General features: G+C 40.3%; 1 protein-coding gene and 1 pseudogene across 2 annotated transcripts in view; one reads left to right on the forward strand and one right to left on the reverse strand.

Moving 5' to 3' along the window:
• Positions 1-15304, forward strand: part of CFAP263 (cilia and flagella associated protein 263) — a 31049-nt gene extending 15745 nt beyond the window's left edge. The window contains exons 7-9 of one of the 2 annotated variants that reach the window (XM_523504.9): positions 1529-1636; positions 13941-14096; positions 15155-15304. In XM_523504.9, coding sequence (XP_523504.4) covers positions 1529-1636; positions 13941-14096; positions 15155-15241 — 351 coding nt within the window. In that variant the 3' untranslated portion in view covers positions 15242-15304. The remainder of the gene's footprint in view (positions 1-1528; positions 1637-13940; positions 14097-15154) is intronic. The other variant, XM_009430888.5, reaches the window with a different exon arrangement.
• LOC738662 (nucleophosmin 1 pseudogene) lies at positions 6890-8188 on the reverse strand (annotated as a pseudogene).
• Positions 15305-15383: the final 79 nt, after the last annotated feature.

Genomic DNA, 15383 nt, shown 5'->3' on the forward strand with positions numbered 1-15383 from the left:
GCTTGTCTTCCCTCCGCTCTCCTTCCTTCCACCTGAATTGCTGGACTTGCGGCAAAGTCCTGCCCCATCTCCCCGGCCCCACGTCTGACCCCATCAGTGTGGTCTCATTCACTTTTGCTTTCCTTAGCAGAGCAACTTTCATGCAGGACATGGAACAGGAAATGAGCCTTAAAGAAGTGAGGTCTGAAAATAGGAGTGGGGAAGAGAATGGCCCCTGGGTGCCAGAAGTTCCCCCAGGCAGGTGGTTCTAGGCTCCTCTGTTTTGACACCCCGGGGCAATGCCCTTGCCCCCTCCTCCTGCCTTCACTTTGACTGTGGCCCTGCTGCTCTCTACCCACTCTCCCAGCTCCTATTAGATCCTCCTCTCCTCAGTTCTTTCCTTAGCTTGGAATGTTCTCTTCTCTCTTCACCTAGACATACTGATTCAATCTTTCAGCTCTCTTTCCAGCATATATATATATATATATATATTTTTTTTTTTTTTCAGGAAAACCTTCTCCAACCACTGTCCTGGCATTCTCACAGCTTGGCACAATTGCAGTCTTACATTTCTTCTTGAAATTATTTTACTGCCTCTCCCCTACTGTCCGGGCTGTGAGCCAGCCTTCTGGTGGCAGAGCCTAGTTTGCTTCGCTGGCCAGTGCTTGGTGCAGGGACTGGTGCCTGGTGGGTGGGTTTTCAGGGTTTGTTGAGCAAGCTCCCCAAATCACTGCGTCTTTCCCTTGGCCCACTCCTCTGCCCAGCAAAGCACATCCCAGCTCCTCTGGATGACTCTTCCCCACTGACAGAGAGTGGTCAAAAGGGGGCCAATCTAAGAAGCAGGGGTGGGGCCTGCAGAAGCCGGTGAAGGGCAGATGATGCAGTGGGAATCTGCAAGGCTGTGCTCCCGCAGGACTCCTCTAAAACTAGCAGGTCCGGCCTCGTTAGGCGATGAGACGGTGGTGGAGCCTGTGGGCTGTGGAATCTCTGTATGGGCTCAATTCCCGGCTCCCCCTGGTCTCTGTGACCTTGGGGAAATGGTTTTACCTCCCTAAAGGTCAGTTCTCTCACCTATAAATGGAGATAGCAGTAGCACCCACCTCATGAGGAGTATTCCCCACTCTCCATCCACATGAGATAGTCATGGCAGCTGTTTGTCGTATGTTCTCCATGTGCCAGGCACTGTGTTCAGCACTCTACCAGGCTGTCTCCTGTAAGCCTCTCCACAACCCTACATGGTGACTGGACCCAAGTTTAGAGAGGTTCTGGGACCTCCCCAGAGATCTCCTTAGTGAGTAGTAGGGCAGGATTTAGGTCCCCGTGTGCCTGACTTCTTTGCCTCTCCAGCTGAGGACAAGACTCCAAGGTCCTCTCCTCCCCCACCAGTTCTCAGACATCAGGATTTGGAAAATCTGGGCAACCATGAGAAAGGCAATTTGGACTTTCTGGATGGTCCTGCTTTTCTGTTCGTTAACAAAGAGATGTCTCCCCTTCCTGCGGTTCTGAGAGGTCATCTTAGCTCAAGACTTGCTGTGTTGTTATATTTCAGAGCAAGCTTCACAGGGCAATGGAAATATACCTCAATCTGGACAAGGAGATCTTGCTGAGAAAAGAGCTACTTGAAAAAATTGAAAAAGAAACACTACAAGTAGAGGAGGTAGGAGAGAGCAAAATGTGGTATTTCTGATGTTTGTCTCCTTGTGTTTATACGGGCTTGAGTCAAGGTCCATCAAGATCTAAGCCACCTTGCTGGTTTATCTAGAAAAGCCTAGACCTTAAAAATCAAAATAGCTCTGGGCCATCAAAGCACAAAGTGGCACCTGGAGACCTACAGTCCAGGTGTGTCGCATTTTACTGCTGGGTTGGGTTCTAGAGTCAGCTCAGAAAACAAAAATTTCGTACAGTCCAAATAACATTTGGGAATTCCTTAAGTGACCCATAAAGTACAATATTCGATGTTTCGTGTCTACAACCCCAGGAAAAATGTTTAATGCCTGTAGTAATGTACCTGATAGGAAAAAAAGTGCATATGCCAAAATAGAATGTTTGATGTAAAGGAGAGACAGAGAGAGGAAAGAGAGAGAGAGAAAGAGAGAAGAAAGAGAGAGAGGAAGAGAGAGAGAGAGAGAGAGAGAGAGAGAGAGAGAGAAGTCATAACCATATGACATCTCGCCGATACCCAGGCTGTACACTTACATCCTGAGTAGCCTGCAGCAGAGACCGGCTGAAGGACAGCAGACCTGTGACCTCTGTCCTGGGCTCACTCCAAGGCCTGTGGTCACTGTGTGAAGAGGTGAATGGAGTCATCTGAGCTCCTTGCCTGTGTAAATTGCAATTTACCTCTCTCATTACTTTGCTGAGCATTGATAGCTGAATTTCCCTAACTTAAATGCACATAGGATGTGATGCAAAGAGAACTTTTTGGGGAGGGCACAGGAGAAAGAGTGCTGGACTCGTGATCAGAAGGCCTGGCATCAGGTTTGGTGCTGCCAATTTCTGGACTTGAACAAGCTTTTAAATAGACAGGACTGTTTCCACATCTGTGAAATAGATCTACTGCCCTTGTTATAGTGGCTAGAGAGGACCACATATAATGACGCTTTGTCAACCTCTAAAACTGTTTGTATGATTATTAGTGTCATTGTCTTGTGCTGCCCCAAATTTGCCTACAATAGCCCCAAAGCCACAGGATTATTCACATCTAAGTTTTGTCATAACATGCACATCATTTTCTCGATGGACAACTAATACCTTCTGAAAAAAAACCCCAATTTCAGTACAGAGTGGCAAGTAGCAAAGTTAAAGCAAAAACCTGTGAACTCTCTTAATGCAGAATTGCTGTGGTCCTTATTTATTTTTTCCTTGTGTTGATAGTTATTAGATTACAAGTAAAACTTAAAATTGATTTTTTTTAAAGCCTGACATTCACTGCTTAGTATATTTTAGTTTTCTTGTTAACATTTTGAAAATAGCTTTATTGGGATTTAATTTATATACCATATAATCACCCATTTAAAGTGTACAGTTCAGTGGATTATAATATATTCACAGAGTTGTGTAACCATCAACACAATAATTTTAGAACATTTTCATCACCCCAGAAAAAAACCCTGCAGCCATTAGAAATCCTTCCCCACAGGACAGGTGCAGTGGCTCATGCTGTAATCCTAGCACTTTGGGAGGCTGAGGTGGGCACATCATTTGAGGTCAGGAGTTCAAGACCAGCCTGGCCAACATGGTGAAACCCCGCCCTACTAAAAATACAAAAATTAGCCAGGCATGGTGGTGGGCACCTGTAGTCCCATCTACTCGGGAGGCTGAGGGAGGAGAATTGCCTGAGCCTAGGAGGTGGAGGTTGCAGTGAGCCAAGATCGTGCCACTGCACTCCAGCCTCAGTGACAGAGGGAGACTCTGTCTCAAAACAAAACAAAAAAAACTACTTAAATACATTTATTTATAGAAGAAAGAAGAAAGAAAAGAAAGAAAGAAAGAAAGAAAGAAAGAAAGAAAGAAAGGAAAGAGGAAAGAAAGGAAAGAAAGGAAGGGAGGAAAGAAAGGAAAGAAAAGAAGGAAGGAAAGAAAAGAAAAGATCCTTCTCCATTCCCCACACTCCACTCCCACCCTCCAGCTCTCAGCGGCCACTAATCTACTTTCTGCCTCTGTGGATTTGCCTATTCTGGACATTTCATTTAAAAGAGATTATACAATAGGTGGTCTTTTATGAGTGGCTTTTTCCACTTGGAATAACATTTCAAGGTTCACTTGTATCATGTATCATTTGTTTATTTTTATGGCTGAATAACATTCCATTGTGTGGATAGACCACATTTTATTTATCCATTCATCAGTTGGTGGACATTTGGGTTTCCACTTAGGGATTATCATGAGTCATCCTGATATGAACATTCTGGTACAAGTTTTTCTGTGGATACATGTTTTCTTTTCTCTTGACATGTTTTCTTTTCTCTTGGACATACACCTAAAAGTGGAATTGTGGGTTATACATGGTAATTCTATGTCTAACACCTAGAAAAACTACAAATCTGTTTTTGAAAGTGGCTGCCCCATTTTGTATTCCCACAATGTATGAGAGGGTTCCAGTTTTTGTACATCTTTGTTATTCTCAGTTTTTTTTAAAAAATGCCCATCCTACTTGCTATGAAGTGATAGCTCGTTGTGGTTTTTATTTGAATTTCCCTAATGACATGGAGCATCTTTTCATGTGCTTATTGGCCACTTGTCTATCTTTCTTTGAGAAATGTCTAGTCAAGTCCTTTGCTTAGTTTATAATTGGGTTATTTATCTTTTTAACTTACCCATTGTAAGTTGAAAATATCATAAGTTAAAAATGCATTTAACATACCTGACCTACTCAACATTATAGCTTAGCCTAGCCTATCTTAAATATGCTCAGACCACTTACATTAGCCTACAACTGGGAAAAATCATCGAACACAAAGTCTGTTTTATAATAGGATGTTGACTGTCCCATGTAATTTATCGAACACTGTACTGAAAGTGAAAAACAGAAGGGTTATATCGGTACTCGAAGTATGGTTTCTACTGAATGTGTATTGTTTTTGCACTATCTTAAAGTAAAGAAAAAAACTTAAGTTGACCCATTGTAAGTCAAAGATCATCTGTATAAGATTCACAAATATTTTCTCCCATTCTGTGGATTTTCTTTCACTTTCTTGATAGTTTTGTCTGCAACACAAATGTTTTTAATTTTGATACAAGTCCAGTTTATCCATTTTTTTTCTTTTGAGCTTGTGCTTTTGGTGTCATATATAAGAAACCATTGCCTTACCCAATATCATGAAGATTTACTCCTCTGTCTTCTTTTAAGAGTTTTATAATTTTAGCTCTTATGTTTAGGTTTTATAATCGATTTTGAGTTAATTTTTTAAATAGCGTGAGCAAGGGGTTCAAAAGCTGAAAGAAGAAAGGAGATGAAATATGTTCACAGAGTTTGTCTTATTAACCTTGTTATTTACATTTCTTCCTGTGAATTTGAGTTACTATCTGGCGTTTCTTATGCAAATACAGCTTTGTTTCAGCCTGCCTCCTTCGTGCTATTACTGTCAAATGCACTCCATGTTTATATGTTATAGTTCCCCAAATACAATTATATATGTATTTTTATACATTTGATTTTTAAATCAGTTAAGTGAAGAAATATGCAATTATACTGTCTTTTATAATTACCTATTATACAGTTAATTTTATTTGCACTACTTTTTAAATGTTGATTTCATATTCCTGTCTGGTCTCACTTGTTTTCAGCTTGAAGAACTTCCTGTAGTATTTCTTGTAAGGCAGGTCTGCCAGCAATGACTTCTGTAGGTTTTTGTTAATCTGGGAATGTCTTTATTTTTCCTTTATTTTTCAAAAATAAACTTTTTATTTTAGAAATTTTAGATTTACAGGAAAATTGTGAAGATAGTACAGCGAACCAACATATACCTCATACCCAGTTTCCCTTATTTTAACCTCTTACATCAGTACAATGTGTTTATTACTATTAATGAACCAGTATTGATACAGTATTATTAACCAAAGTCTGTGCTTTTGTCACATTTCCTTAGTTCTTACCTGACGTCCTTTAACTGTTCCAGGATCCCACCCAGGATATCCACGTTACATTTACTGCTATGTCTCCTTAAGCTCCTCTTGGCTGAGACAGTTTCTCAGAATTTCCTTGATGTTGATGACCTTGACAGTTTTGAGGAGTACTTGTCAGGTTTTTGTAGAATGTTCCTCCACTGGGATTTGTTTGATATTTTTCTCATAATTACATTGGGGTTTATGTGTTTTGAGGAGGAATACCACAGACATAAAGTGCCATTCACATCACATCATATCAAGGGAGTCTACTGTCAACATGACTCATCATTGATGTGAACCTTGATCACCTAGATGGATAGTATGTTATAGATTTCTTCACTGTGAAGTTACTTTCCCTCCTTTCCATACCATACTCTTCGGAAGGAAGTCACTATGTACAGCCCATACTTAAGGAGTGGGGATTTATGCTCCACATAATTTATTTGGAATTCTTCTGTATAGGAGATTTATCTATTCTCCTCCATTTATTTATTTTTAACATCATTTATTTATATCAGTTTCCACTCATAGATTTTTTTTTTTTTTTTTTTTGAGACAGAGTCTCACTCTGTCGCCCAGGCTGGAGTGCAGTGGCGTGATCTCGGCTCACTGCAACCTCCACCTCCTGGGTTCACACCATTCTCCTGCCTCAGCCTCTCCAAGTAGCTGGGACTGCAGGCACCCGCCACCACGCCCGGCTAATTTTTTTGTATTTTTAGTAGAGACGGGGTTTCACCATGTTAGCCAGGATGGTCTCGATCTCCTGACCTCGTGATCCACCCGCCTCAGCCTCCCAAAGTGCTGGGATTACAAGCGTGAGCCACCGCACCCGGCCAGATATTTGTTTTGTATGTTGGCTTATAATATCATAAGCCATGCATTGTTTAATGATGGGGATACATTCTGAGAAATGCATTGTTAGGCAATGTCATCATTGTGTGAACATTATAGAGTGTACCCTATGATGGTATACCTAGATGGTGTAGCCTACTATACACCTAGGCTACATACAAAAGCATGTTATTGTACTGAATGCTGTAGGAAATTATAATACAATGCTAAGTATTTGTGTATCCAAACATATCTAAACATAGAAAAGGTACAGTAAAGATACGGCATTATAATCTTATGGGACCATCTTCATAAGTGGTTCATTGTTGACCGAAATGTTTTCTGTAGCATATGACTGTATTACATTATTTATTTTGTTGCTCAAATTGTTCCAGGTTGGCCATTGGGAGCTCTTTCAGTTGAATTTTGTGTCCCTTGACTCTCTTCATCTTTTTTTTTTTTTTTTTTTTTTTACTTTATTAAAATACTGAGTTTTATTTCACATGTATATTTTTGTCTCCCCACCATTTCCATGTCTGACCACCGCTACTACTATGTCCTATCATAACATTCCATACATACTTAAAACCAAGCAAAGGGTGGAGTTCCATCTTTAAAAACTAAACAGGCATTTTGGACAACACATTCTTGGCAATAGAACCTGGACAACATTTATCAAACACGGTAGGGAAAGTTCTCACTCTGCATTATAAAAAGGACAGCCAGATATCAACTGTTACAGAAATGAAATAAGACGGAAAATTCTTAACAAATTGTTTAAACTATTTTCTTAAAGAGACTTCCTCCACTGCCAGAGATCTTGAATAGCCTCTTGGTCAGTCATCCGGAAGCAATTCTTCACATAATTGATGAATTTGGCTTCCACTTTGGGAAGAGAACCACCTTTTTCTATACTTGCTTGCATTTTTGCTTTAATGTCTTCTACAGAACTAGGTCCTTTTGGTGTTTTAGGAGTTTTTTCCTGTTTTTTGAAGGATTCTTGTCCTTTTGATCTTGGTGTTGATGATGGTTTTGAGTCTTTTCCATTCTGATTTGACTTTTGTGCATTTTTGGCTGGAGTATCTCGTATAGATTTCTTCACTGGCGCTTTTTCTTCAGCTTCCTCATCATCAAAATCATCATCATCATCATCTTCATCATCATCCTCTTCATCATCATCGTCATCATCTTCATCAGCAGCAAGTTTTACTTTTTTCTGTGGAACCTTGCTACCACCTCCAGGGGCAGACCGCTTTCCAGATATACTTAAGAGTTTCACATCCTCCTCCTCTTCATCTTCTGACTCTGCATCTTCCTCCACAGCTACTAAGTGCTGTCCACTAATATGCACTGGCCCTGAACCACACTTCAACCTTAAGACCACTGGTGGTGTTATTTCAAAGCCCCCAAGGGAAACCGTTGGCTGTACAGACATTTTCAAAGTTGCCAGTGTTACTTTAATTGGACTGCCTTCATAATTCATTGCCTCTGCTTCAACAATGTGCAATTCATCCTTTGCACCAGCCCCTAAACTGACCGTTCTTAAAGATAACTGGTGCTCATTTTCATCATTATCCACCTTAAAGTGATAATCTTTGTCGGCCTTTAGTTCACAACCGAAAAGATAGTTCTGGGGCCTCAGGGGGCTCATGTCCATGTCCATCGAATCTTCCATCGGGTGGCGGCACGCACTTAGGTAGGAGAGAAGATGGACGGAGATAAAAGAACGCTGCTCCAGAAAACAGCCGCGCAGGACGGAATCACACCAGGGAGACTCTCTTCATCTTAATGGCTTTTTTTTTTTTTTTGAGCACTTCCTTTCTGGCACCAGAAGATGCTCTAGGCTCATCTTAGATATTTTCTGCCTCAGTCCTAGAATCCACCATTTCTCCAAGGAGGCTTGGTGTCTTTTATTTGAGAATGACATTGGAAACCAAGATCTGAGTGTGTTGATTGCTTGCTTTCATTTTGAAAGATCATTTTGAGGATATAATATTCTTGAGTGGCAGGTTTTTTTTCTTTCAGCCCATTGCCTTCTGGCCTTCATTGTTTCTGATAAGAAATCAGCTGTTAATCTTGTTGGGCTTCCCTTGTATGTAATGAATTGTTTTCTCTTGCTGTTTTCAACATTTTCTCTTTGCTTTGCCATTTAACATTTTGAATATGATGAGTCTGGGTGTGGATTTATTTGCATTTCTTCTGTTTGGAGTTTGTTGAGCCCTTTGTATGTGTAGCTTACTGTTTTTCAACAAATTAGTGAAATTTTCAGCCATTATATCTGAATAATTTTTTCTACTCCTTTCTCTTTCTTTTCTCTCTCTGTTACTCCCATTACCTGTATGTTGGTACACTTAGTGGTGTTCCACATTTCTCCGAGACTGTTAATTTTTCTTGGTTCTCTTTTCTCTCTGCTCCTCAATCTACATAATCTCTATCAATCTACAAGTTTACTGATGCTTTATTCTACTGGCTTAAATCTGCTGTCAATCTCCTGTGGTGACTTTTTCATTTTAGTCATCATATTGAAAAGATTCCAGATTTTCTATGTTTAAAAAAATGAATTTCTACCTCTTTGTTGATTTTCTTTACTTGATGAGACATTATTATTATTACTTTAATTCTTTAAACATGGTTTCCTTTGGTTCTTTGAATAGCTCCTTTGAAGACTTCATCTGCTAAGTCCACCATCTGCTGTCCCTCAAAGGCAGTTTATTTTGCCTTCCCTGGGTGGATCATGGTTTCTTATTTCTTTGCCTATCTCATAATTTTTGTTGGAAGCTGTATATTTTAGGTGATATAGCAATTCTTGATATTGGTCCCTCCCATCCCTTTCTTGGGCTTGTCATTGTTTTTGCTTGTTACTTGTTTAGTGACTTGGCTGGACTAGATCAGTAAACTAGATCTGTTCCCCTGCTGTTAGTACTCTCTAATGTTTCTCCTCACATGGTACAGCCTTAGTCATGGATACAATTGCCCTGACGACCAGGGATAATTGTTGCTTCTGCTGAGTTCTCTTTGACTCTGCATCTTCCTACTAAGCTTACAGCTGGTCTACTCTATTGGCATCACACTCAGCCATCAGCCTTCATTAATTGTTAGCTAATTGCTCTATTGCTTTCAACAATACCCTGAGACATTAATTGTTTTACATTCTGATCCAATTAAAGTCAGAACCCTTTGCAGGGGCAAGGTGTTGCCAGTCTTTGAGGCTTGCTCCAACTCTCAGAGGGCTCTTCTTAGTGGTCTCTTTTGCTGTTCTGTTAAACATATAGCTGGTTTATTATTTTACTAGCTGCTACTAACATTATGGAACTACCAGCCTCCTCTAAATTGCTTACCTTAAAAAACTCCATTGTTTCCCACACAGTTCTTAGGCATGAGCTCCCCATCTCTGTTCCAAATAGAGTCCCCTTGGGCAGCATTCCAGAGCCCTCTGATTTACAGGCTGATTTTGTTTGGCTCTGTGTCCCCACGCAAGTCTCATCTCAAATTGTAATTCCCATTTGTCAAAGGAGGGACCTGGTGGAAGGTGATTGGATCATGGGTGCAGTTTACCCAATGCTGTTCTCATGATAGTGAGGGAGTTCTCATGAGATCTGATGGTTTTTAAAGTGGCAGTTTCCCCTGCATGTGCTCTCACTCCTGCTACCTTGCGAAAATGTGCCTTGCTTCTCCTTCACTTTCCACCATGATTGTTAAGTTTCCTGAGGCCTCCCTAGCCATGCAGAACTGTGAGTCAATCAAATCTTCTTTTCTTTATAAAATTGTCCAGTCTTGGGTAATTCTTTATAGCAGTGTGAAAACAGACAAAACACAGCCTCTCTCCCTGGGCAAAACTTCTGCACTGCTGCCCTGGAACTGGGGTGGGACAGTGGACAACTTTTCCCGTAGTGACATTGCTGCTCTACAAGTGGGTTGCTGGGTGGGGATCATAGTCTCTGGTCTTCTCAGCATGTCCCTCACAGCTGTAGTACTTACGTTTTAATGCCTTCGTTCTTGCTACTTCATTATACTTATCTTAGGTATTCTCAAATCACCATCTGGACGGGAGTATGCATTGATGGTTCTGCCCACATCTTTGTGTCTCTCCACAGTTGTTTGTTTAGGCTAAACAGACAGGAGCTATTCACTGAACACTTGACAATTTTTTATTGCATTCTGAAAACAAGTTAATAAAAATTAAATTATTGGTTTGTTTTATAGTGTATTGAAACAATGGAAGGTGCAAACCAATTACCTGGGGATCATGTTAAAATGCAGATTCTGAGTGGGTAGGTCTCGGGTAGCCTGGGAGTCTGCAGCTCCCAAGTGTTTCTAGTGCCACAGATTGTGCTTTGTGAAGCAAGGAATTAAAAGACAATACCATATTGGGAAGATTCAACATAATAAAAATGTTAGTTCTCTTTAAGTTGATCTGTGAAATATGATATTCCAATTAAAATACCAAGGAAGGTTTTTTTTGTTTGTTTGTTGTTAAGGATCTAAATCAACTGACTCAAAAATTCCTTTGGGGGGTAAAAAAAGAGTATCCCCAAATTCTGAATGAGTAAATGAGAGGAGTAGCCCTATCAGATAATGAAATATGTTATAAAGTTACAATATTTAACACACGCTCAGGAATAGGCTGGAAGATCAAAGAAAAATTTATAAGGTCCTATAATGAGCCCTGATACAGATCACATAAGTATATAAATATTTGATAAAGCTTTGATATTGATACCTTTATGATAAAAGTGGCATGGCATTAATCAAGGGACAGCCAGATTATTGAATAAATGACATGGGGTAACTGGGGTAACTGGGCAACCATTAAGGAAAAAATTAAGTTGGAACTATGCCTTCCGCTGAAATTAATTCAGGTATATCAGAGATTTAAATGTAAGTAATAAAACCATTAAAATCCTAAAATAAATACTGGGAAAATTTTTAATATAATCTTGGAATGAAGAGGTCTTTCAAAATATAAAACCTAGAAACCATGACATCAATAAAGTGAGTTATATAAAAATGAAAGTTTTTTGCATAGCAAAAATGATCATAAGCAAAGTCAAAAGGTAAATAACTGGAAAAATGTATCTAAAACCACAAGGAGCTAATAACTCCAAATAAATAACTTCTATAGATCAACAAGAAAAAACTAATAACTAATAGAAAAAATGGACAAAAGTTGTCAAGAGTTTACTGAAAAGCTAAAAGACTGAAATGTGAAAAATATTCTACCTCACTCGTAATACAAGGAATACAAAAGAAAGCTATGATGGGATATTATTTTCCTTCTCTTAGATTGACAAAGATCAAAGAGTCGATAAAACTGTAGTGAGAGAATGAGGGAAAACCGGCAGTCTCAAACATTACTGGAGAAGTGTAATTGTCTTGATTATTATAAAGGGGAATTTAGCACTGTTTACCAAACATTAACATGCACATATGCTTAAGGCTGGGTTTTGCACCCTAAACACGTTACTGACATTTGGGGCTGGATAATTCTTTCTTGTAGGGGGATGTCTTGTGTATTGTAGGGTTTTCAGTTGCATCGCTGCCCTCTACCTACTAGATGCCAGCAGCAGCCCTCTAATTCCCACAAAAATGTCTTTAGGCATTGCCAAATGTCCCCTTGGGGGCAAAATTGCCTCTGGTTGAGAACCACTGCCTGGAACAAGCAATTTCACTTTTAGCAGTTTATCCTACTGATTCACTTGCATAATGATAATATGATGTATACCCAGATAGTTAGTAATTGCAGCACTGTTTATTGTAATAGCAAGAGATTAAACAGTTAAGTGACTGTGGGAGAATTGTTAAATTATGGTACATCCATGTGGAAAATTATGCAGCTTAAAAAGAATGAGTAAATTCTTCATGTGTTGATACACAAAGATCTTCAAGATTTATTGAGTGAAAACATCTGGATGAATAAAAGTGAATAGAGTATGCTACTATTTAGGTCAAAAAAAGGAAACATGTTTGTATAAGCCTAGATTTCTGGAAGGATGCACAAAACCTAAAAACAGTGTATGCTTCTGGGCAGGAGATCTTCCTGATGGGGTGACAGGAGTGGGATGGGAGCTTGCCACAGTGTACCATTTGAACTGAATGTATTGCCTAAACAAAAGAATTAGTAAAATAAAAGTTAAAAGGATAATGTTAAAATTTATTTTTTATTTTTTATTTTTGAGACAGTTTCGCTCTATCACTCAGGCTGGAGTGCAGCATCGTGATCTCGGCTTACTGCAACCTCCACCTCCAGGGTTCAAGCGATTCTCCTGCCTCAGCCTCCCAAGTAGCTGGGTTTACAGGCCTAAGTCACCATGCCCGACTCAGTTTTGTATTTTTAATAGAGATGGGGTTTCACCATGTTGGCCAGGCTGGTCTCAAACTCCTGACCTCAAGTGATCCGCCCGCCTTAGCCTCCCAAAGTGCTGGGATTACAGGCGTGAGCCACTCTCCCCTGCTGATGTTAATTTTTAAAAAATGCATTCTATTAAAAGGGCTAATTTTTACTGCATGATAATTTTTTAAATAAATATTTAAAAGACAAGGATTACTCACGAAATTGAATTACCATAGGTTCTAGCCATTCTGCGTCTGGGAATATACCCAAAAGAATTGAGAGGGGAATTGAACAGATTTTTGTACACCCATGTTGACAGCACCATTCTTCACAATAGCCAAGAAGTGGAAGCAACCCAAGTGTCTATCGAAGGATGAATGGATAAACCAAATAAATAAAATGTGGTATATTCATACAATGGAAAATCATTCCACCTTAGAAAGGAAGGACATTCTGACACATACTACCATGTGTAGGAAACTCAAGGACATTATGCTAAGTGAAATAAGCCAGTCACAAAAGGACAAGTACTGTTTGATTCCACTTATATGAGGTACCCAGAGTAGTCAAATTCATAGAGACAGAAAGTGGAATGGTGGGTGCCAGGGGCTGGGAGAGGAGGGAAGGAGGAGTGATTGTATAATGGGTACAGAATTTCTGTTTTACAAGACAAAAAGAGTTCTGGAGATAGATGGTGGTGACAGTTGCACAAGAATGTGAATGTACTTAATGCCACAGAACTGTATAGTTAAAAATGGTTAAGATGATAAATTTTATGTTATATATATATCTTATAATTAAAAAAGACATGGAAGTGAATTGAGTCTGATCAAAGTATACTTAAATACACAATTTTTCACACACAGAAAAACCCTAAGAAGTCAAAATGAGTACAACATATTCCTTAATAAAGGAGAGGAAGAGGAAGGAGGGAAGGAAAGGAAAGGAAAAGGGAAAGGAATGAAAGAAACAAGACTATTTAGACTGCACTAGGTGTTTCTGAACTGGCTTAAAATATGTTTGGGAAAAAAATCAGAATCTTGTGATTCCCACCCCTTCCCAACCTCTTTGAAAATGTAAACATTATTTTTGGAACTCTATTGGAACTATGGGGAGAGATGGCAGGGCCAGTGAGTTCTCAAAGCAAGAGCTGCTGGGGTTCCCTGGTTGTAACTGGTCCTTCCCAACCCAGGACCGGGCCAAAGCCGAGGCAGTGAACAAGAGGCTCCGGAAGCAGCTGGCCGAGTTCCGGGCACCACAGGTGATGACTTACGTCCGGGAGAAGATCTTAAATGCGGACCTGGAGAAGAGCATCAGGATGTGGGAAAGGAAAGTGGAGATAGCAGAGGTGAGCCACGGGGAGCCCCAAGATGGGCAGTCTTTTATGTCTTCAACGTTTTCACTTAGGATTTTGTTCTTTGGGGTAAGAATACAGATGTTTGGATATGTAATTTCTGGGAGAAACCTCAGCAGTTGCTTTAACTATTAAACCAAGACGAAGGATGATTTTTTTTGTTTTTTTTGAAAGTTCCCCCTTTTGCATTGTTAGGGGCAGAGTCTTTTCCATTTTCAGGGAGAAACTCTGTAGTAATAGTGTGTTTTTAGTTGCTTGTTATCTTAATGAATTCTAGAAGCTTCTGAATCCCTCTGCACTGGTAATTTAGTGATTGCTACTTTATACATGGAGAAGTCCGTTTTTTTTTTTAAATGAGATAGTGATGGATTTTTTAATATCACTCAGGACCTCATTCCATGCATGTACGCAGTCGCCATGGGTCTTTCTGCTTTTGAACGAATCCCGCAGACTTTGAATATGGTACCATGTGACAGGAAGCACCCTTGCTCCTGTGAGCTGCGGGAGATAAATGGGCAATGGGAAACCATATGCTGGTGTCAGAAGAAAGACAAGCACCTAGGCTGCCATGGCCAGGTTGCAAACTGAGGTCATGCAGGACATCATCAGAGTAGCTTAGAAAGCCAGTCAGGTCACTTGGAAAACTGGGACCTTGGCGTTTTCACATCTAGACCCTGGCTCCCATTTCCTGTGTTACTTTCTCCTGCCTCTCCTGCGGCCATTTTGCAGCAGAGAGTAAATTAGGATCCAAATTTGGGCCCCTCAGATCTGAAGCTGAGAAGTAGCAGAATCGTGGCAGGAACATGCAACTTCTCACTTTACTGAACAGAAGAAACATGCTCTATAGAAAAATCTTCTGGTGGGTGCTGCCCCTTGGTGGCCCCTGCACAGCAGCATGCATGGAGGACACGCTGCCCCACACAGGGTTGCCTGTACCATCACGGGGCTGGATGAGGGCTGCATTCTCAGTAGCCACAATCAGTTTTCCCCAAGTGACTTTCTCCCCCATCTCCTTTATCATTTTTTTTTTCTTTTTTTCTTTTTTTTTGCAGATGTCCTTAAAAGGCCATCGTAAGGCTTGGAATCGAATGAAAACAACCAATGAGCAGTTGCAGGCAGATTACCTTGCTGGGAAGTAGCCAGAGGCAGGCCACGGCTTACAGACCACGACATGACCTATAAAAGTAATCAGCTCCTTTCTAGTCACGGGCTCCTCTCACTGTTCCCTGTCTGCCTGGTGTTCCCAACCCCCCACCCAGGCTGAGCATCATCTCCTGGGCC

The sequence above is a fragment of the Pan troglodytes genome, chromosome 18 (genome assembly GCF_028858775.2).
Source record: "Pan troglodytes isolate AG18354 chromosome 18, NHGRI_mPanTro3-v2.0_pri, whole genome shotgun sequence".
Classification (NCBI taxonomy): Eukaryota; Metazoa; Chordata; class Mammalia; order Primates; family Hominidae; genus Pan; species Pan troglodytes.